This window comes from Pipra filicauda, unplaced genomic scaffold (genome assembly GCF_003945595.2).
Source record: "Pipra filicauda isolate LSUMZ 115617 unplaced genomic scaffold, ASM394559v2 scaffold279_size1008630_pilon, whole genome shotgun sequence".
Lineage (NCBI taxonomy): Eukaryota > Metazoa > Chordata > Aves > Passeriformes > Pipridae > Pipra > Pipra filicauda.
In genome coordinates, this window is record NW_024104397.1 from 804,924 (window position 1) to 828,183 (window position 23,260).

The window sequence follows — 23,260 nt, forward strand, 5'->3', positions numbered from 1 at the left end:
TAAATGGGAGGAGTTGTTACACGATCAAAGCCAATGACTGCAGTGGCCTTCAGGGTGGATGACTTTCTTTCCAACTTTATGGTGAAATTTTAAACTATGTATACGTAATGTATTTTTTTTTAAATAAAGCAGACCTATGGAATGAAAATGGAATCATTATTTTTAAATTATTAGTTTGAATTTCAAATTATTAATTTGTAAATAAGTAATTGTTAAAATAGTCTTTTTCTTTTTCCTCCAGCTGTAGCAGAAGTGCAACTTCATGATGATCAATATACCCTTGACCACATGCGTGCTTTTGGCATGTATAATTATCTTCACCTTGATTCCTGGTACCAGAATAATGTCTACTATGTTGATCAGTTTGGAAGGATTATGAATCTGTCAGTGACTCTGGTAAGAATAAACTTTTTTTTTAAATCATTGAATTTGAAAAGTTCCTTTGCTTTTCATAGAATATAGAAGCAGTTGGGGCCTTTGGCAGACTCTTACTGAGGCAAAATAATCTTCTAGGACTTCTTCCAAATCTTTTGAACTCATCTGGATTCCTAGTAGAAACATCTAAAAGAAAGGAACTTGCCAGGGAAAGCCTTCTGTGAACAGTGGCTTGTCACAATCTCATTTTTTGTGTTTTATCCTTGAGGTTGGTTAACCTTGGCTTGCTGCTGGATATCCGTCCAGACAATCTCTCACTCCCCATGCTCAACAAGATGAGGAGAAAATAAGACACAGAGGTTTGTGAATATCTGCCTCACTTTTGTTTTCTGTGGGCTGCAGGGGGACAGCTGCAGGCAAACCTCTGCTCCCCACCACTGTCTTGGCTTACAGGCTCAACTGTGCCCAATGGTGACTCCCGTGGAGCCAGTTGGAAGTGGCTGTATGTGGCATGGGACAGCCCTGGCCCCTCCCCACTGAGGCCACCTCTGCAGGCCCCCCCTGTCTGCACAACACACAACCCACTACATTCCTTTATTAGGAGGGCACTGTGTGTGTAAAATTATTTCTTAGCAGATAAAGGATTTTGCAACAGGCAGTAAATTGACATAAGAAATATTCTTCCTCAGAACCAATTTCAAGACAATGGCACTTGATTAATGTCTTGTCACAAGTTTCAGTTCCACCTGAACTGGGAAATAAAACTGATTAAACTGTGAAATAAATAGGCACTATCTTGTGTCCTAATACACAGTACAGTGCTGTTTTGCAAAGGAAACATGTTTGCATATGTATAAAAAGGAATATGTGTTCAGAAACATCAACAAGGTGTCACATTACAAATGTGCCTGGTCATATATTAGTCAAATGTATATTACAAGTAAGATTGGTTTTGGCCAAGTATAGCTTACAATTAAAATTAATTTCAGTCTTCATTAAAACAGAAGATTGAGCAGGCTAACAAGTTCATCCTAAATCCAGAGTGAAAGAACACATAGGCTAACACATTATTTCCAGTTTTATTTCTTATTTTTGTTGCAACTTTGATTCTAATATAACAGTGTGTTGGTTATCCATAAAGCATGAATTATCCTTGCAACTTAGGTGTTTAGAAAGATGTCATCTGTGAAGGCAAAAAGTGTTTATAATACCTTGCCGCTTGCTCAAAATCACACATAATTGAAAAAAGAAAAGTGATCAACATGAGCAGTTTTTCAGTGTTGGTTGATGAGTATTCGGGTGGGTTTTTTTTATACCAGCTTGAGGAAGTTGTTACCCTAATTTGGCTGGAAATGCTGTATAATAGCTTTAACATTCTGCTGTTACAGCTGTTGGACTTCTTTCATTCAATAAGAAGCATTGATTGATACTTTGCTTTAAAGACCCAATGGGTAGAGTAGTGACAGGATTACTGAGCTGGGTTTTTTTGGTTGGGCATTTTTTTGCATCTGACTCAACTTTGTTTGCTTGTTGTTTGTAGTACTTGAATATAGCTGGAAACTACTCAAAGTTTTCTCCTCTAGCAGTTAAATACTTGGATTTGGTTTCTTGACCTTAAGCTCTTCTTGCAAAGACAACTTTGTTTCTTTTTTTTTTCCAAATAATCAAATCAAGAAATTGTGCCAGGAACTCTTTTCATGCTTAATTAAAACCCTAAGTGATGTCTATATTTTTTGAATCATCTTTTTGTCATCTTTTTGAATTCCAAGAAGAATTAGCTGTGGAATACTGTTTCCATAACTTTCAGTTAGCTTCAATTCAGAACAACTGTTAGTGGCACCAGACACAATGTGGGAATTCTGTTTAAAATAAGTCAGAATAAGGAAGCAGATAAAGTAAAGAATAACAAAATCTTTTAGTGTTCTGTTTCAGGGTTTTAAATACTTGTCTCTTTGTTATTCAGAGTGCAGGGTATGGACAGTTTTTCACAGTTAGAGAGATGTGTCAAATGCCTAGGTATTTTGATTTTTCATATAAAGTTTTGTATTTGTTATTGCTATTTTGTGGGAATTGCCATATGACTTATATTTTTTATTTTTCCTTTCTTTTTTGGTATACTTTGTCTTTTCTCATTCCCTGTCTTTTCCTTGGAAAATTCATTTTCATTTTAAATCCTTTATGCAATATCATGTGTTTGTACACTAAGTATCATGCTTTAACCCCAGCTGAAAACTAAGCACCATGAAGCTGCTTTCTTACTTCCCCTCTTCCATCGCCAGTAGGATGGGAAGGAGAACCAGAAGAAAGGTAAAATCCGTGGGTTGAGATAAGAGCAGTTTAGCAATTTAGATAAAGTAAAATTTAATAATAATAATAACAACAAAAAAATAATAATGAAAAGGATGGTAGCAAAACGAGAGAAATAAACCCCAAGGAAAACCAAGTGATGAACAGTACAGTTGCTCCCCACTTGCTGACCAATGCCCAGCCCATCCCTGAGCAGCGATTGGTCCCTGCTGGACAGTTCCCCTGGGTTTATATGCTGAGCATTATGCCATAGGGTAGGGAATATCCCTTTGGCCAGTTGGGGTCAGCTGTCCTGGCCATGTTGTCTCCGTTTCTTGTGTACCTCCTCATGGGCAGAGCATGGGAAACTGAAAAGTCTTTGACTTGGGGAAAGCACTGCTTAGCAACAACCAAAACATGAGTGTGTTATCAACATTATTCTCATACTAGATCCAGAACAAAGCATTAGTATGAAAACTATCTCTGTCCCAGCCAAAACCAGGACAGCATGACAAACTTTTTGTGTCTTTGGAACAATACAATTTCTTAATGCAACTTAAAAAATTTAAGTCTTACAGGCATGCCAAAGAAACTAAGTAAAATGTCGCTACTTAATTATGAAGGTAAGACATCCTTACTTAAATGGGACCTGGCATGGGGGAGTCAGGAACAGTAGAGGGACTTTCTAAGCCTGTGTCTTACATTTTGCCTCTTGTACATGCACAGCCTGGCTTGGTCTGCCTGACTTTGCCTGTGGAGGAACCATTTGTTCAGAATTTCTACACAAACTTGAAACCTGGGCTTCTTCAAAGGCTCAAAATCAGGATTAGTGTCATAGGCAGGTGAGGCAAATGAACTACTTAAAGCAAAGGGGTAGTTGTAATAGCAAAGGCATCCAGATGAAGTCTGGAATAGATGAATGGAACAACAGAGGCCAAAAGGAAGCAGAGTGCACTGTCAAACAGTATAGAGGTGGGGCAAAGCGAGAATTGAAGGCCAATGCAAAAGGTAAGAGAGAGACTGGGGAGTGAAAAATAGTTAAACAAAGGAAGAATCTTTGTAGGAATTGAAGAGAGATGAAAAACTGAGACTGACAAGAAGCTGTACCTAGTTTTTTCTTAAAGAAACCGTGTTGCTGCCATTTAAACCTAATTACAGTGAGTAAACCTGACTTCTGCTAAAATTGCAGAAGTTGTTTTAGCCAGTTCTTGCCAGTAAAATGCATGACTATAGAACATCACTATCCCCTCGTACTTCTGAAGCAGGGAATTACTGTTAACACCAGTTAACAAGCTGGTAAACAAAGAAACAGTAAGTTACAAAGCAAATCTGACACAGAAGGGTTTTGAGGGCAGGTTTTGTTTCAGCTTCAAGGAAGACCATCCTAATCTCATCAGAATGAGATTAAAAACTGTTCTAATAAATGCCTAGGGTTAAATTATTGTACAAAAAGGTTGTGAATAAGAACATTTCCTTTCTTGCCTATTGAGAGAAAGGCTTTGTAGTGAAGATTATTTTTCATTTTTTCAGATCTATTGAGTTCTGAAATTCCCGCTCAGTGCTGATAAATCTGATATGAGCTTTGAAGACAAAGGAGTAGATAATTCTTTTTGTAATTGCATCCAAAACTCTTTGAAGCTTACTGTTGAGATTCACTTGAAGGCTAACAAACATGTGGTCTTCTGTAATGTTATATAATATAGCCCTATAAATCAATGTCAAGAGGAATGCTGCTTCTTATTTTCATGGTAAGATACGTGGGATTTTGACTTTTTTCCTAGGCTCAGTAGTCATAGCTAGTTACCATGGAACAACTTCATTGTAGAAAAGACTCCTTTCAATGAAATCTAAAAATTAAGTAAAATATGAGTAAGCCAAAATTCTTGATATCTAGTGTTTGTGTGATATTTTTTGGGGTTGTGGGTTTGGTCTCTTTGCTTTTTTTTTTCCATTTTAATTCTTTCATTCTCCCCTTCTGAATGTGTTAAAATCATTAGAATATTTCAAGGGGTGTAATGATACAACTGAATCTACAAACAGACCCTGAATGCTTCCAATAATTAAAAATCAAATTTGCATATTTTCCATTGCAGGTTTCATAACCTTTATGTAGCACACAGTAATCTCTAATATGAATTCAAGTAGGCCCAAAAGGCAAGCAGGCTATCTGCTTGTCATCTGGTCTTTTTTTCCTGTTGCTTATTAAAATGGTACTTACCCAAATCCAGTTTCTCTTGCTTACCTTTGAACATGTGTTAAATGCACATCTGATGTTACTAACATCTGGAAAGTGTGAAGGATTTGAAATCCCCTCGAATGCTGGATTCTCAGCAAATGAGACCATGGTGTGCTTTGCATTCACAAGTGTGCTCTTTCTGTATCCTATGCACGTACCCAAGTGCAAAGTACTCTTTTAGAGATGGTGATTTGTATGTGTATTTTTCACTGCTTATTTCACAGAGCAGAATAAGTGAGTTTCTTTTGCAAGAAGTAGATATGTATACAGATTATTCCCCCACCGAAGCTACTGATAGTTTGAGAGAAAATAGGGAGACAGAAGATGATTAGCCAGTTTGCAGCTGAATTTAGTTTGTTATGTTTTCACTGCTATTTCTTAGTCTCTTGCCTTATTAAATTAAGGATGAGCCTGAGACTAAGACATATTTTGTGTGGCAAAAGTAATTACTTGTTTCCCCCCCCAGGTTTTCAATACAAAAATATTCTTCTGTTTTGCTTCCTTTTGCATACTTGTAAATATCTTCAAAACTGTCCCTGTAATATTTTTCAAATTCTGTTTTTCTGTTTTTACAAATATACTTCTACTTAAATACATTTTTTTTTTTGTGACACTAATGCAGATTTTAGTAACAAGGGAAGAATTTCCTTGTTAAACAGAGGTTTCTGATTTGTGGAGCTTCAAAAATAGTTGTAGATCAACTGACTGGAAATTACCCTAGTGAAATAAAACAGAAAATAGTTTAGTTAGCTCTATGACCACTAGTTATGTTCTCAACATAGTCTATTTGTTGTTGGATTAAAAAGATAAATTGGATTTATAAAGGGAAATATTGATCTTTAAAGGCCAATCAGGCAGTTGTTTTTTCCTCCAGAGTTTACTTTATTTGTTCAAATACAAGTGGTACACTAGCTTGTGAAATATGTATGAAACCCATTACATCTAATTTTGTTTCGTTTATGATACATATACATATATATATATATATAAAACTGTCTGTGAGATGAGGGGAAAGGACAATAACTTAGTGAGAAATGTTCATCTAAGATATAGAAAAGACACAACAAGAATTCCTTTGTTTTCTTATCACTGGAAGACCTATTTGACGTCTTCAAATCAGATCCTGAAGTCTATGAATCAGTGAAAGGGACAAGGTGCTGAATATGGTGTGGAGTTTATTTTAGAGTTATAGAACAACCCAGATTGGAAGGGATCTCAAAAGATCATAGATTTCCTGGCAAAAGGAGCCTAGATGAGATTATCTAGCACCCTGTTCAGTTACATCTCGAAAACCTCCAGTGAGGGAGATTCTACCATGTCCCTGATGAGGTTGTTCCAGTCACAAATTGTTCTTGTTCTAAAAAAATTCTTTTATGTCTAGATGAAACTTCTCCTGGTGCGCCCACACAGATCCTGGCCTGTACTGGGCTCTTCAGTCCAGGTGCAGGACCTTGCACTTGTCTTTGCTTATCTTCGCAATGTTCTTGCTATCCCACTCCTCCAGGCTGACTGGCTCTCTGTGCCAGATGGCTCTCCCTTACAACATGTCTATGTCACCACCTGGTTTTGCATCATCAGCAGATGTGGTGAGGATGCTTTCAATCCCATCATCCAGATAATTTATGAAGATGTTCAACAGTGCGGGGCCTGGTATCAATCCTTGAGGGACCCCACTTGTGACAGACTGCCAGCCCATTTTATTTAACAGCTGATTAGTTCAGTTGAAAAACTTCAAGCAATTAAGTTCTATTTCATTTATTTGAAAGATCGTAGAGATGTGACTGTGATGTTACTGAATCTTCAGTTTACTTCTTATATTTTTCTGTGAGAATATTTTATTTGTGCTCTTAATACTGCATCCTGATCAACATCATGAGTAGCAGATCAAGCTGTATTGCTGATTAAGGATGTCCTGACTGGTTTTTTTTAAACTGTGATGCCAAGTTCTTTTCAAATCATAAAGATTTTGTCAGGTTTTTTTCCTCAACAAGCCTCTTAGGTATTCAGAGATTACTTCAACACAAAAAAAGTAGGTAAATCTTAGTCCTGAGAAGGCAGTGACATTGCTGGCATTCCTTGAACCAAATAATGAGCAGAGTTACAAAGCCTTACTCAGCAGAGAAGGAGCTGTATGTGAGAGTGAAGGCACAAGATAAAGAATAATCCCTAAAAGATACCCTGGAAGACATACTGCTGTACTTAATGAAAATAGTTGGAAATCAAATTTTCAGCAGGAAAGCCATTTTTTCTGTTAGAATTAGCAGGAAATTAAGAACACATCACAAGACTAAAGCAGGACTTCTGAGAACAATTACTGGAAATAAAGATGAAATTGGTTATCTAGCATTCATTTTACACTATTATTGAATCAGGCTGTTTTGTGTAAAGATAATACAGAAGGAAATAATGGTTTTTGTTTTTGTTTTTTTTAAATACAGTGGTATGTATAATTTTTTAAAAATCCACATATCTTTATTGTTCACTGGAGAATCACATCATCTGTGCAATTTGTTCACTATAGTGTCTGTTTATTCATGCTCAAAAACTATCTGTAGTTTTGCTTAAGAAAGATTGCAGTGTGCCACTGCAAGAGAATGCTAAATAAAGTTATCCTGATGAGTAGTAGAATCATAGAATTGTTTGGGTTGAAAATCACCTTTAGTATAGAGTCCAACGAATCACCAAGCACTGCCAACTCCACCACTAAAGCATGTCCCTAAGTGCCACATCCTCATGTCTTTTAAATACCTCCAGGGATGGTGACTCCACGAACTTCCCTGGGCAGCCTGTTCCAATGCTTGACAACCCTTTTGGTGAGGAAGTTTTTCCTAATACTCAATCTAAACCTCTGCTGGCGCAACTTGAGGCCACTTCCTCTTGTCCTGTCACTTGTTACTTGGGAGAAAAGACTGACTCGCACCTGGCTACAGCATCCTTTCAGTTAGTTGTGGAGACCAATAGGGTCTTCCCTAAGCCCCCTTTTCTCCAGACTAAACACCCCCACCTCCTTCAGCTGCTCCTCGTAAGACTTGTGCTCCAGAACCTTCACCAGCTCTGTTGTTCTTTGCTGAATGTGGTCCAGCACTTCAGACTTGTTTCTTGTAGTGAGGGGCCCAAAACTGAACACAGGATTTGAGACACAGCCTCGCCTGTGCTGAGTACAGGGAGACAATCACTGCCCTGGTCCTACTGGCCACACTATTTCTGATACAGGTCAGGATGTCATTGGCCTTCTTGGCCACCTGAGCACACTACTGGCTTATGTTCAGCAGCTGTATACCAGCACCCCCATGTCTTTTTGCACTGGGCTGCTTTCCAACCACTCTTCCCCAAGTTAATTTATTTTTACTGGGACTAGAATTATATGAGGTAAGTGATTAATTATATGGGAATGCTAGGGGAGAAGAAATGAAAAGCCTTGATTTAATGCAAAATATAATTAATGCTGTAAAATAGAAAGAAAAAAAAAGAGTGCTGAAATATCAATTAGGGAACACTCACAGAAACCAATTTATTGAAATTCCACCACCTTTTCCACATGTGTGGGAATTACCCTTGCTAGCCACTTCTTTCTAAAAATGCTTAATGGCACAAAGAAGCTGGTATGTTGCTACTGAGATTTTGGTATTCTTAGTTTGTCTGTAATATTAACTGAAACTAATAAATACCTCACCGACTCTTAGTTCATGACTGTTTGTTTATAGGACACGGCTCTACATAAACCAAGAGAAGTTTTCAGGCTGCCTTCAGACTTGACTGCGTGTGATAATCGCCTTTGTGCCTCGATTCACTTCTCATCCCCCACACAGGTGACCCTTTCTGATGGTACAGGAAGACTGTATTTAATTAAATCAGGCAAACGTGGAAACAATGCATCTGAAAAGTGGGAGGTGAGTCCTGCAATAACATATTTAGGATTTGTATGTCTACCAAGTAATTCTTATTGTCACATTTCTTATGAGAATTGCATGTATGTAATGTCTGAAGAATTAGGCTTTAAATCATAACTCTGTATCACTGATACAGAAATGTGTTCTAAATTACTAAATGATTTCTTTTTAAACAAAATACCTGAAATTCAAGTTTTTGAAAGAGAACAGCCTTTTGACTAAAGAGGAATCTAAGTAAAAGTGAGTGTTTCTAAAAGGTGGTTAGGTGCTTATCTAGCTAAACTTTTTCTGAAAAACATTTCTCCTTTCCTTTCTCCATTCATATGTGTCTGTCTGGGATTCTCCCCCACTTTTCACCTCTTATTGTTTAGTCTTTCCATTGGCCCGTGGAATAATATATTTTTTTTTTAAGTTTGAAATTATTCTCAACCAAGCTAAAAACTACGTTCATTTTTAAGTTACGAGGTTTCTGGTCTGCATGATGTTTTTCTCAGTGGATGTAATTGTGCTTGAAATACTCACCATTTAATTTGCCCCATTTTAAAAATGCATCCACAAACACTAGAATAAAACTTGAACAAAAGTGCCGATTAGAAGCTTTGATAAGTAACCCTGAGGGTTACTTTAAAAGTAGGTATAGTGTTTAAGCAATATTATTTCCACCTCTCTTGTAGGGCTCGTTCCTTATAATGTGTACTTAGCTCTGGAAAATAACTGGTGCTTAAAATTTTTATTTAAAATTGTTGATTGTATGTTTCTTATGCTGAATTTTATGTTTCTTATGATTAAATTATTTACATAATTAATTCTGTTAAGGAGTCTTGATAAGTAGCATTTTTTTTTGTATCCATATCAAAGTGATCTCTACACTAATAATGGTACTAGTTATCCTCCTTGGACACAACAAATATAAGTTACATTCCTACCTGAAACTGTGAATCTCCTGTTCAGTGGTGCACTCCTCTGTTCATGAAAGAAGAATCTGTTATGAAATGCCTGCACTTTGCATCTATTTTCTTAATTAGGGGGAGGTTTCCTAAGTAATCAAGGGTGTTCTACTATTGGCAGAAATATGGGTGTGTATAGTGAAGTGGAAGAGTTCAGGATGATGGATTAGCTCCTTTCCCTACACTTTTTGAGAGTTCAGTAAAGGAAATTGGTCATCCTGTTCTTTGGATGCTTGGTAATAAATACCAACTGGTTTTTATTCTGTTCTGTATGAGAATGCTGATACTTTGGAGTTACAAGTTACATTGGAGTTGTCAGTGTAACAAAAACATGAGCTTTATATGTTGAGGTTCTGTCATCCTTTAAATTGATTTCCTGAGTATGTAGAGCACCCAGTGGTTTTTCTGAATGGATACTTTTTTGAGAAAAGCTGAAATACATAGTTTCTAGAATTAAAACTTCCTGTTATATGTACCAAATGCTAAATATCTTGTGCTACAAAATGTGGAGTCCTTCTGTGTTTAATTATTTCATGTTCACAGTGGTGCTTATTAGCCTTTCAATATGGCAGTAATACTTATCTACTTGGCCTATCAGATATTGGATGGACTTTTCCTATCTGTATATATAAATAAAAATTAAAAGAATTCTAACCCCAGCTTCTTAATTTCATTATAGGTTTTTCTTTTTTACTCTCCTTCATAGTACTTCATAAATAAGGAAAATGAAATCTCTTTGCAAAAGATAGTAGCCAAATAAAGAGACTCCTCCTCCCCTTATTTTTGATAATTAAACACTGGCAGTGATGCACTGGACCTTTTTATCTTCATGTTTGCACATGTCAAGGTCTACAAAGATTTTCAGAATGTTGGGGTGTCTAGAGAAGCAGTGAGGGCCTTGGGGAAATGCCTCCATTTTCATCTTGAGTGTGAGACTGTTTCCCCAGTTGATAGACAGTGTTTAGGGATCCCGTCGTGCTCAGGATCCATATGGATCAGTTGTACCTCCACATATGTGGTAGTAAACAGCCAAAATGCAGATGGGTTTGGGGATCTTTGTGCTTTGCCTAATATACCCTTATAATGATTGTATAATATAAACAATAATAACTAAAAAAATTTGAAAATAGTATTTTGACAGTCACAGAAGGAGGAGCCAGAAATGTGTGACATTCATGGATTCATATTGGCAGAGAGGTTTGTGGGAGGCAAAATGCTACTAATTTGATATTCACTGAAACCTTTCACTGCTTCCTGTGAAAGATCAGGGCTTCCAGGTTTAACTGTCTGACTTTTTTCTACATTTTTGTCTTCTAGATTATGTTTAATGAAGAACTGGGGAGTCCATTTATTATAGCACACAGTGTTTCATTTGTAAAATCTGATACAAATTCAGTAGCTGTGCTGCTGCTTAGGGTAGAAAAAGATGAATTGGACACAAAAGGAAGTGGATTTCATGTTACCTTGGAATGGGTTACGATTGCAGAGATAAGCAAAGAGGGTAAGTGTTTTATGTTTATATTACTGGTGATTAATGTTTAAAAAAATAAAAATTGTGCTTTTATTTTCTGTCTTAGAAGTTGCTTTTCCATAACTGCTGATATTTCTTTTCCCCAAAAGTTCAATTTAGATTTTACATAGGTAATTTTTTCTTACATTTTGGGATCAAGCTATTGGTTGTAGGCCTAAATTCTGATAGACATTTGGAAAGCAGGAAGAAGTAAAGTTTTATGTATGTGTGGTGAAGATAATTAAAAAACAAGATAGAACTTTACTTTGATGTTATGAAATGAAATTTTGTTTTAGCTTGGTCTTGTAAAATCGAGGTTATACAAAACTATTCCTAACTAATCTCTGTTTTACTTTTCATAATGTTGTACAGCTGGATATGTGTCTTTGGTTATGGATTTTCTTGGTGTTTTTGTAGCTTCCAATTAACGACATAGTGGGATTGGAATTAGTATGAGATAAATATAACAGCTGTAACATAAAAAAATAAATGCTGCATATTCTAGGTTTTCCTGCAATAAAAGTATGAAGTTATTACGTTAATTTTAAGCTACACATTAAAAACATATTAGTTAGTGTATTAATACCTATTAATATATTATCCTAATAAAGTTTGGCAAATGGTACTTTTCATGTTCAATATGACCATATATACATACATTAATATCATGATTTACATAAAGGATGCAAGACCCCATGCTTCACTGTCTGATTGAAAGATGCATGGATTAAATTAATATACCTTCTTGACAAGACTGTGATATGGTCTTGCTCATTATCTTCCAAGAAGTATAATTTTGATACCGATAGAAACAAGATCTTTAAATACTTGAACTAAAGCAGTTGATTGCATCCTGTGGTCTTAATAGTCAAATGTTACTCAATCTCCTACATATATTGTAGGAATAGAATAGAATAGAATAGAATAGAATAGAATAGAATAGAATAGAATAGAATAGAATAGAATAGAATAGAATAGAATAATTTCAGTTGGAAGTGACCTACAACAATCATCTAGTCCAACTGCCTGACCAATTCACAGATGATCAAAAGTTAAAGTATATTGTCAAGGGCATTGTTCAAATGCCTCTTGGGGCATCAACAGACAGACTTGGGGCTTCAACTACCTCTCTAGGGTATTGCAGTGTTTAAACTGCCTATTGCAGTGTTTAAACACCCTCTCATTAAAGAAGTGCTTCCTAATGCCCAGTCTGAACTTCATCTGGTGCAGCTTTGAACCATTCCCACACGTCCTGTCACTGGATACCAGGAAGAAGAGCTCTCCACTCTTGCTCCTTAGGAAGGCTGTAGAGAGCAATGAGGTGGCCCCTCAGCCTCATTTTCTGTGAACTAGACAAGCCTGAAGTCCTCACCCACTCTTCATAGGATATTCCTTCCAGCCCTTTCATCAGCTGTGTTGCCCTCAGTGACTTTATATATGTTTTCTGCTATTGAAATCTTGGGTGATGCCAATATATCTCAGAGAGACAGAAAGCCACATGGGACTGACTGCCTTATGCTTTTGTGACCAGCTCAACAAGAAAAAGAAACCTCTGAACATTACTGGTTATCACTTAGAAGGCAAACTAAATCACTAACACGGTCAGTCTACACTAAGACTGTTGCTTAGTGAAAGCAGTAACGCAAATTTTTATTATGTTGTCTAATACTGTACATTTTCATGAACAAATTCTTTTTAACAATGTGGTTTTTATAACTTAAGACAAATAGTCATGGAATCCATAGACGTGGATTTAAAAATCTTTCAAAAAGTTTTACCAGTTTTCAGCATTTCCAAGAAACAGACAAAATTTTTGAGATTATTGTCAGTAGAGATGTAAATAACAAGATTCAAAGCAAACTGAAAAGTAAGTTTTGAGTTAATTTAAATAAACAACTCAAAAATCAGACTGATGTATGAACCAGTCTCAAAGACAAAACTGTTTTGAGGAATTACAATTCTTTTCATCCTCTTTCATCCGTAGTCAATTGCTATGCTTAACTTTTCTTGAAACTTTGCCTGTGGGTGCAGTTTATCAAATCATATTGTAGTAAGAGTATGTAGTTAATCAACAAGTCATTTCTCAAATTGCCAAAATCTGTGATTCATCAAAGCAAAGCCTTAAAACATAGTTATGTCTCTTGACACTAAAAACTGTGAGAGTCTCTGCCATGTCTGCTTGGCCAGACAAAGTAATCACACCCACCACTATTGTATTACCTAAGAACAAAAAAAATGGAAGTATGAAAATAAATCAGAATGGAGGGAGTGGTTAGGTCTGTTCACATCTTGTGTAGTACCTCAGAGGACTGTAACAAAGGTATACCCTTTCAAACTTTGTTATTTTCTTCAGCTAACCAATGTTTTAGGAATCCTCACTGTAAAAGCTTGAAATGAAGAGCCACCCTGCTGCTTTATCAGGCTAAGAAAATATGGCATTAGCTTTCTTCTGACCTTCTCTACAAGAAAAATCATTCAGTATAAACTTACCAGAATGATCATAGAGACTTACTTAAAACTTTTTGAAGTTCTGATGTTTGATTAAAAATACTCTACAAAGGTTTTATCCCAACGGTAAGTTGGGATATTTTAATGCCTTTTAACCAGTGAGCAAATGCTGTAGGAGAGACGTACAAACTAATTTGTTATGTTTCAGTGCATGATTAGATTCTGTCAGTTAAAACAGCTTATTCACAGAGTGGCTAACCACCCACTGCAACAAAAACATGCTCCTTTTGGTTATATATCTAAGCCAAAGTAATTTTTTAATGTTATAAAGCATGTTACCCTCTTGCTTGGAGTCTTCTAATTATATGAATGTCTTACTCTGTCTCTAATTAGAATGGTTGAATCTCTTCAATTAATGCTGCCCTCCCTCCAGTCCAACCAAAGCTTCTAAGAAAAAGAGTGGTGCTTTAATTAACGCCATTAAGTACTGGAGTTACATTATAGTCCAGTTACTAACCTTTAATCCACTTCTTGCTTAGCAAAGAAGGTAACCAATTGAGAGGATTTAAATTATACCTGGGTTATCCATCAGCGTCCAAAGGAGAGCAACGAAGATGGTGAAAGGCCTTGATGGGAAGCAGGCTGAGGAAGGGCTGAGGTCACTTGGTCTGTTCAGCCTGGAGGAGACTGAGAGGAGACCTCAGTCTACAACTTCTTTGTGAGGAAGAGGGGCAGACACTGATCTCTTCTCTGTGGTGACCATTGACAGTACCTGAGGGAATGGCCTGAAGTTGTGTCAGAGGAGGTTAAGGTTCAGTATTAGAAAAAGGTTCTTCACCCAGAGGGTGGCTGGGAGCTGGAACAGGCTCCTCAGGGAAGTGGTCACAGCACCAAGCCTGACAGAGTGCAAGAAGCATCTGGATGATACTCTCAGGCATATGGTGTGATTCTTGGGGATGGATGGTCCTGTGTAGGGCTAAGAGTTGGATTTGATTATCCTTGTGGGTCCCCTCCAACTCAGCCTATTCTGTAATTCTGTGATTATTATCTGTGTTCTCCTATGACTTTGATGTTTCTCTAAGTTTAACATTGAGGTCAAACAGGAACTCATTTTGGAGAGCTAGGGGGACATAGAGGATTTTTACCATCATGATCTCTGGTCTTGTCTAATGTATCTGCTGATTGAGAAATCTAATGGTTTCCCAATTTCTTGCAAGTAAAGTCGTAGCTACAAGTACAGTGATTTCTTTTAATGAAGAGATGAAGCAAAAATGTGAAAAACTAAACAATTCCTGGGGATGATTTTATCACCTGTGACAATTTTATCAAGTTGTTCGTGAAGACTGTGGGCAGTAAGATTCTGATGGAAAAAGAACAAACGTGCTAGAACCTGTGACTTTACTGGTGTTTGGAGTCAGGAGTACCCATGTGTTTCAGAGCACAGTAGGGAGTGATGTGGTCCTTGATGCCAGTAGCTGACATCTGGGACCTCCGTTTTAGAGAGCAGTGCCTTAAAAGAGTTGAGGAATATGGGCATTTTCCATTATGAGTAAAATATTACCACTAGCTATTTCATTGTTTCTCAGGCTTTTACAGCAGCTTGAAAATTATTTGGAAAACTTATTTGTACAGAGACTGTGCTGGGCTAGCTGTGATGAACAAAGACATCATAAATAAAAAAGGCAATCTTAGAATAATCCAATATTTAACAAACTTATCGGGAAATAGAAATTTTCTTTTAAAATACGGTCCTGTGATTTAAGCAGTAGATTTGCACAGTGTTTTTGAGTGTGATGTGTTTCTCAGATAATAATTTGTCTTCCAGAAGAATATTACCACTTTTTTTTTTATAGGTGTTCATAAATATGAAATCATTAAAAGGAGAGTTTTACAAGGAAAATCAGTCCCCCATTATGCAGCAATAGAGCAAAGTGGAGATGGTCTAATGATTGTTTCCCACAAACCATTCAAATTTATGGAAAGTGAAAGTGACAAATTAGAAGAAAATGATGATACAAAAGTATTAAATGAAAAGAAAGGTAAGACTTATCTGGCAAGTTATGTAGACTGCTCTCTTCTTTGGCTTAGAAAATATCTTGTCAGTTTAGCATTTGTTTGGAAACTCTAGCTATAAATGTTTGTTTTAGTATCTGTCTTCTAGACAGATTGGCTACTTCTGTTTGTTTGTTTTTTGCTTAAACCTATATGAGGTGCTTTTTTGGATAGGAGACACAATTTTTCTGTCTTAAGAAAGAGGCTATTTTGGAAACAGAACTATACTAAGTATTTGATAGTAGTTGGATTGGTAACACCTAAATTTATGCATCTGGCTGAAGACTCAAATTAGGAAGCCAGTCTTCCTAGATGGGAGGAGGGCACTGACCCCCTCAAACTGTTGTTCCTAAGAAAGCTTTTTGATATGTAATTTACTCCTGCCTAAAATTTAAGTAATAATTTTAAAAAACCTTTTCCTTTTCAAAGAATGAGAATCCTGTAAAAGATTATCTTTCCTCCAGTGGGAAAGCGGTTCAGAAAAACATAATAATTTCAACAAAAGGCATTCATACTTTATTTTCTTTGCAATCAAAATAAAACTAAATATCTAAAAACCTATTAATAAAGTTGTTTATTCTTAAGTATGACTTATGTTGTATGTAGTTACATAGTATTATTTTAGGTTTTATTTTTGCTTTTGAATATGAAGCATTTGTTAATGAACAAGTCCTAACTTGGAACACAGTACAAAAAGATCAAATTTCTGGAATGTGTTGACATTGCAAACTGAGATAACCATAGCGTTGTACACATAATTGTATTAAGAATAGTCTGTACATATAAATTTGAGGCAAAGGAGTTCTTCAGTGGATTGAGCACCATAATGCAATATCTATGCAGGTGTCACCTGCATTAGCTAGTTCAGTGCTTTAAGGATTTTGAGGGCTTGAGTTGTGGGCTAAATATGAATAAAAAACCACAGTAAAGAGTATTATATGGCTCTTAACGTAACTCATTTCATGCATGTTTGTGCACAGAGTGTTACCCAGAAATCTGTAATGTGTGAAATACTCTTTGCATCAATACCTTTAGAAAACTTCCCATGGCACAAAAATCTAATGGTAAAGAAAGTACTGCAACCTGAACTCCTAGTTTAGAGAAAAGTCTAATACCTCTCTAAGAGAGAATTTGTCTTTTGCTAGACCTAAGGTAGGCTCTAATTTTACTTGCATGGTTATATAAAATTGCAGGCATAAAAGACTTTTAATATCAGATACAATCTGTGTCAATGTTCAGAATTCTGAAGGCTGTCATGTCTCAGATTCTAATAGCTTCTGGGAAGTATAATTGTAGCACCCGTGACTGATCCATTGCAAACAGGAAACTCGTGGCAGTGGGCAACAGAGCAAGAGTCCTTCCAGTGTCACAGTTATTGATATGAAACTTAAATCAATAAAACCTCACGTCGTGTTGTGACAACTTGAGAGCTTCCAAAAGGAGCCAGTACTGTACTTTTTCTCCAAATAGAAAGGTCACTCATACAAGATTGCTCTTTAGAAAATGTATTCATCTGTATTTGTATTTTCTGTGACCAACTGTGCACTACCCAGTCATGTTGCCATAGCCTTCCTTTTGTATAAACATTTCCCTTAAAAGGCTACTTCTTCTAGTAGTTTAGTAGTAAAGAAAGATATCAGACAGATTTTAGACCAAGTAGAAAAAGTCAATCACTACTTCTGGACAGGCAGTTTTATTTCATCTCCATTAGCTGAGGCAGATTAAGACTACTTGGTCTTCCAAAATCATTTCTGTTGAACAGTCAGCATAACCTCTGGCAAAATATGTAAGAAAACATGTTCACATCTCTGAATGGCATATACTTCTGAACATTCAGTAGCTTAGAAGTACCACTGTACCTGATGTCTCTTCAACCAGATTGTTAATCATTAATGTTTCAGTGTATTTAAGTACATTTTGGCTGTCAATTTTGTCATGCTACAGTAAACTTAAGAGAAATAGTTAATGTCCATTGTATAACTCTACCAGCATATTTGAGTATAGACATGAATATAAATTACTTTCCAAATGAAGGACACAGACAAACTTGATTGCTAAAAAAGTGTTTCTTCATTTTATGATCAGAATATATTTTGTGTAAATTGTTCAGAGTAAAAGTTAATTTCCACTCTTTCACCAAATTTCTTTGTCCCAGCATTGTATGCTGTGGGATCCAGTAATCCTTGTATCCTTATAATCTAGTTTGTATTTTCCTGCATGTTTCCAATTGTAGACCCTCTTTATTACTGGCAGCAGACCGAAGATGACGTGACCATAACAGTTCATCTGTCTCAAGACATCACTAAAGATGACATAAAAGTGCATTTTTCTCCTGATAACATATGTGTTACACTGAGAGACCAGCCTCCTTTAATGGAAGGAAAACTCTATTCATCTGTGGACCATGAAAGCTGCACCTGGATAATTAGAGAGAACAAAAGGTATTGTATATGATTTTAGTTTTCCTGTTGGTAGGAACTGATTTCAGAGTTTATATTGTATTCTCTGGGAATGGGCTCTTTTAATGCTACACCCGATGTCCCTTCTTGCAAGAATCTGTTTCCTCTGCTGAAAACAGTTCACTGTCTTTTGCAATGCTGTCTCACAATACTGTTTTTTTATCTAATTGTAAAGTAATCCCCCACCACACCCTCCTTTTACAGTTAACTTGCCAGGAAAAAAAAAGCCAACCAAAACACACAAACACCAAAATGTTAAACATAGATTTGTAAGCAGAGTCAACTTGAATGTATCTCGTTTGTGTTAATAATTTCTCTTTTTACTTCAACTTTCCACAAACAAGCTTTTTTAGTAATAATGTAACAGAAATTCTTTAGGTTTGACTTATAATTTCCTTATTATACTTTCCTAATCAATTATACATTATGTACATTATAGAAAATGAATCTGTGTGAACCTAATATGCTGTAGACCACAAATAGAAATATTCATGCTTTTATTTGAGAAGTAAATTTTAGTTTTCTTTCTGAAATAAAAATATGAAATAATGGGGGGGGGAAATAATTCAGATCTCCCTAAAACAGTCAGATTTTTGTTTTATGAGTTGTCTCGTTTTTCACACTCTGCCTGGACTGAGCCATATATTCACTCACTGCGCTGGTCAGGCTAACTCAGGGAGATATTCAAACTCTTATAATGAACTCAAGAAGAAACATGTACATCACCAGTTGATCCACTTAACACTTGATAGCTCTTTATCTACAGCAAAGGCCACCATTTGTGTCAAGATCAGGTCCCCAAAAGGTTAAATGTAAAAAACAGTAATTCTCCAGAAGAATTATATGTTTGTATATAGATTATACTAATACTGTATATTAAACTTCCTGACTTCATGTTTGTTGGTTATTAGGTATCATGCTGAAAAATAACTCAACTAAGTTATTTTTTTATTCAGTTGAGTGAGTGATATTGCATGAATCTCAGGCTTACTTTAATGAGAAATAGTAATTCCATATTTCAGTGTAATTAGTTGCACTCGGTTCTTAATGTTTATACTGAAGTGCCACTATAAATCTGTTGATTAAAAGTCTAAAACTTGCTCCAAATGTCTTCTGTAAAAGTGTACTATTTCTAATACCAATGACATTGCTTCAGAAACTGATTCAGAGTTCACCAAATAGTTGTTGCTATGATACAGTAGTTACTAACTTAAAAGGTTTTCTGTCAGAAACACTACAACTGTTTTTGCTGGAGACCCTGTAAGTGTATCTAAAAACTGAGTGTAATAAAACTAACTTTAATTTTATGGTTATATCTATGTGTTTGTCTAAGAGAGTATTTAAATGGAATTGCTGTGTTGGTGCATCGGGCTAAGTGTCTTATTTTGCATTTAGTTAATTAGTTATTCCTAATAATTTAATGATTATTCTCTGTTGAGAAATGATTATTCTGTTGGGTTTTTTTACGTTACAGAAATCTTACTTCTTCTGAGATATTATTTTAGATAGTATATGTAATTAATTGTTGTAGTATTTCCGAAGTCTATTAAAACAGATATTTTTGTCCTAGATGTCCACACTTAAGTAGCCCTAGGAACCACTACTTATGTTTCAAATAAACTGCTGTAGTAAAAGTCTGGCAGTATTTGAAAAAATTGCTTTACAAGTGATTTCCTGCTGTATATGAAATATTTTAATGAGTCTGCTTCAGGGGAAACTTCATTTACATTGAAAACCCTGAGGTTTGTGCTTAGGCTTTTAGAAATCAATCCTTGGTCTGTTTTTCTTTAGAATATTTTTTTCTTAGAATGGTTTGTTTTATAATTTGAATGCTAACGGTTTCTGTGATTTTCATTATTAATTCAGCTTGAAGAGAAGTGCTCTAATCTAGAGGATTTTTTTACTAATCTGACAAATGGATATAGTGTTTTCATGTGCTACTCTTTGTATTCTCTTTGCATTTTAGTTTGGAAATTTCTCTAATTAAGAAAAATGAGGGATCCCGGTGGCCAGAGCTAATAGTTGGTGACACAAGAGGGGAATTCATTATGGACCCTTCCCAATGCTCCGAAATAGCTGAAAGCCTGATGCATCTGACTTCTGAAGTAATGGTAAAGAGTTGAAAATAAAGCATTCAAAATTCTCGTACATTTGCATGTTGTCTTTTCTTGATATCCTAATTTGCAGTTCATGGACCTGGTTCATTAGTTCATTTACTATTCAGACTCCTAACTACATTCATTTTTAATTGAAACTGTTAACAAACAAATGGGACTAGAGTTGTGAATGTATTTTCAACAGTAATATCATCTTCATATGAGACTCAATTTAGCTTACATGATAGTGTCTGTGCACCAAACAGAAGCCTGATTTAACATTGAAAATAAACTTTGTTCCCACCATTTAGGATGTGGCCGTTTGTTTTAAAGCAGTTAATTTGATTTTGGAGGCTGTCTGTTTCTTGTTTATCAATAGGTTAGCAATACTTTAGGGATACTGTATTTGACCTACATACTGTGAGCGTAAATGACATGTTTAAAAACATGACTCATGAACTTTCTGGCATTATTGTTATGCAGGAAGTCTACTTAAGACAAAATAAAATGTAATTTTTAACTGCTGTTTGCTTGATACTTCCCCTTTGGTTTAATTAGAAAGTGGCATCTCATCTAAAATTTTTGAAGTGTGATTCCTTGTGGTTCTTGGTGTATCAGTTTTGGATTATTATTTTTTTTAAATAAGGCTGAAAAGTGTTACTAAATTCTGGTTAGTACTTCAAATTGATTTCTCTCCTCTCTCCCTCACTATTTGTGAGTAAAATATTGTAGTATATCTTTTGACTATAGATTCTTTGGGAACTTCAAATATCTTTTCTTTTGTACACATACTGAGGTTAAAATGATGATTTTTTTTTTGTAGTTTTCATTAATTTAAAAAACATTAAATATATTTAAATAAATTAAAATTTTTATTAGCAAAGCTAAAAGAGAGAGCTCCTCACAAAATTAATTAATCCATTTTTTAATAGCATTTTCAGTAACAGGCTGAAACAAGCTTACACTGGTGTACATTTACTAAATGTACATAGGTTTTCAGGGTTGTATACTTTTGCTACTTAGAGAAGGGAATTTATTGACCATGTTTTAGTTGCTTATGTGCCTTTCCTCAAACTGAAATGGATTTTGTTATACCTACCACTCATGCTATCCTCCACACCAGAAACGGTTCTATTAATTTTGAATAATTTCATAATAGCTTAATCTTTCAGTATGTATGGATAGGCAAATGATTCTTCCAGTTCTATTGATTTTTTTGTTGTTGTTGTTGTTATGTAAAGAGATTTATATATTTTTTTTTCTGTAGTTTGGATTTTCAGTGTAGTCCATTGTCTTTATTTCAGAATCCAAACCCTGAAAAGGAAAAACCACCTTGTAATGCTCAGGAATTAGAAGAATGTGATGCTTTCCTTGAAGATGGCGCAAGCTTGTGCAGATTTGATGGTGATACCTTGAAAGTTACTCATATAGTAAGTACTGCAAATTACTACAGAAATACTTTAAAACATTTTTATATGCAATTGAATTCTATTATCGGTACAAAAATTGCAAACTCTTGAAAACACATAAATTTCTTCCATAACATCGTATCACAGTAGCAACAGAAATTGTCCACCCAGATGTGTCCTTCAATGTCATTTTAATATAAAAACAAGGCTCCTTTTGTTCTGATTTAAAAATATATATACTTTCACAAGTCAACCATTTGAAAAAGCAAAGTTATGTCAAAATAATTATAAGAAAAGGGTCTTTTTCAGTGGTATAATATTCTTTAGATGGCTTAGTTTGCGATTTTCTTAGTAATTTTTCAGATAACCTGGTAGAAAGTGGACCCTTTTTACTAAGAAGATGGAGCATAGATCACTTTATGATACTTCTTTGTCAATCACACTGAAAATAACAGATTGTAGGCAAAATGCTTTAATAATAGGCTTGATCTGGGCTGTAAGCAACCTTGACTAACAGTAAAATTAGAACCTGATCTGGTCATCTGGCTAGAGTGGGAAACACCAAAATCTTACAAAAACATTACAGATCAACTCATTGTCTCGTGGTTGTTCGGGTTTTTTTTCAAGATGTTTCTATTAAGCTTGTAATAAACATTGGTTTTGCACCCCTTCACTACCCTGTGTCACACAAAGTACATGTAGGATAACCTGTTTTGTACAAACATATCATAAGTACAGGATAAGATTTGATTCAGTTCATAATTTTCTGTTTCCTCTGAAAAAGCTAGAGAAGAAGTCTGAAGTCTGTATCTTAGAGAGCTTGGTGTTTTATCTGTTTTTTTTTTATTTCCTTGATTTTTTTTTTAATCTCTTGTCTTTTTTTCTCTGGCAGTACAGATACATGGCTCCACCAAGAAAATAGTCTGTTTTGTGGATACAGTGTGATAGACATTTGTCAGTAGAAAAAATCTGTTATTGGTAGGAGGATGTTTTACAGAAACTCATTTCAAAGAGATTTTAGCTATTCAGTGATACACCAAACACATCAGGCATAAGTAGAAATAAGCGGTTCAAACTGAATAAAAGGAAAAACAACCATTGTTGTAGCATGGATTGGGTTGCCTAGTAAGTTGTGCGGGTTCTATCCCTGAGGTTTTCAAGCCCAAACTAGATACAGTCCTGAATAACTGAGCCTAAACTACTGCTTCTCACTCTGAAGGGTAAGAAGTTTGTGTCCCAGAGACATTTCCCAGATCAGGAGGAACATGAGATCATGGCATCAAGAAAGGTTGCTTTCTAGTGGGCAGCAAGAGATTATGGAGCAAGTTTGAACTCCACAAAATGTTTGTAAAGAGTTCCTAAAATGGGTGACATAAAAGTAATTCAAAGGTTAATGTGTGTCAAGCATTATGGACAAAGGACAGTTACTGTGGATAGGAAATTTTTGTTTCAACTTCAACTATGTGAACTTGGTCCTTGTTGGAGTGTGTAGGAATATGAGTATTTCAGTATATTTTTCAGCTTACAGAAATGTATTTTTATTTAGTTCTTC

The 23,260-nt window shown here is 35.5% G+C and overlaps 1 protein-coding gene across 1 annotated transcript in view; it reads left to right on the forward strand.

The window, feature by feature from the left end:
• NUDCD1 (NudC domain containing 1) overlaps nt 1–23,260 on the forward strand; it is a 37,649-nt gene that overhangs the window by 8,832 nt on the left and 5,557 nt on the right. The window contains exons 2-8 of the mRNA XM_027743278.2: nt 242–396; nt 8,602–8,787; nt 11,052–11,235; nt 15,546–15,731; nt 17,978–18,185; nt 20,170–20,314; nt 21,604–21,729. Of these exons, the coding sequence (XP_027599079.2) occupies nt 242–396; nt 8,602–8,787; nt 11,052–11,235; nt 15,546–15,731; nt 17,978–18,185; nt 20,170–20,314; nt 21,604–21,729 (1,190 nt within the window). The remainder of the gene's footprint in view (nt 1–241; nt 397–8,601; nt 8,788–11,051; nt 11,236–15,545; nt 15,732–17,977; nt 18,186–20,169; nt 20,315–21,603; nt 21,730–23,260) is intronic.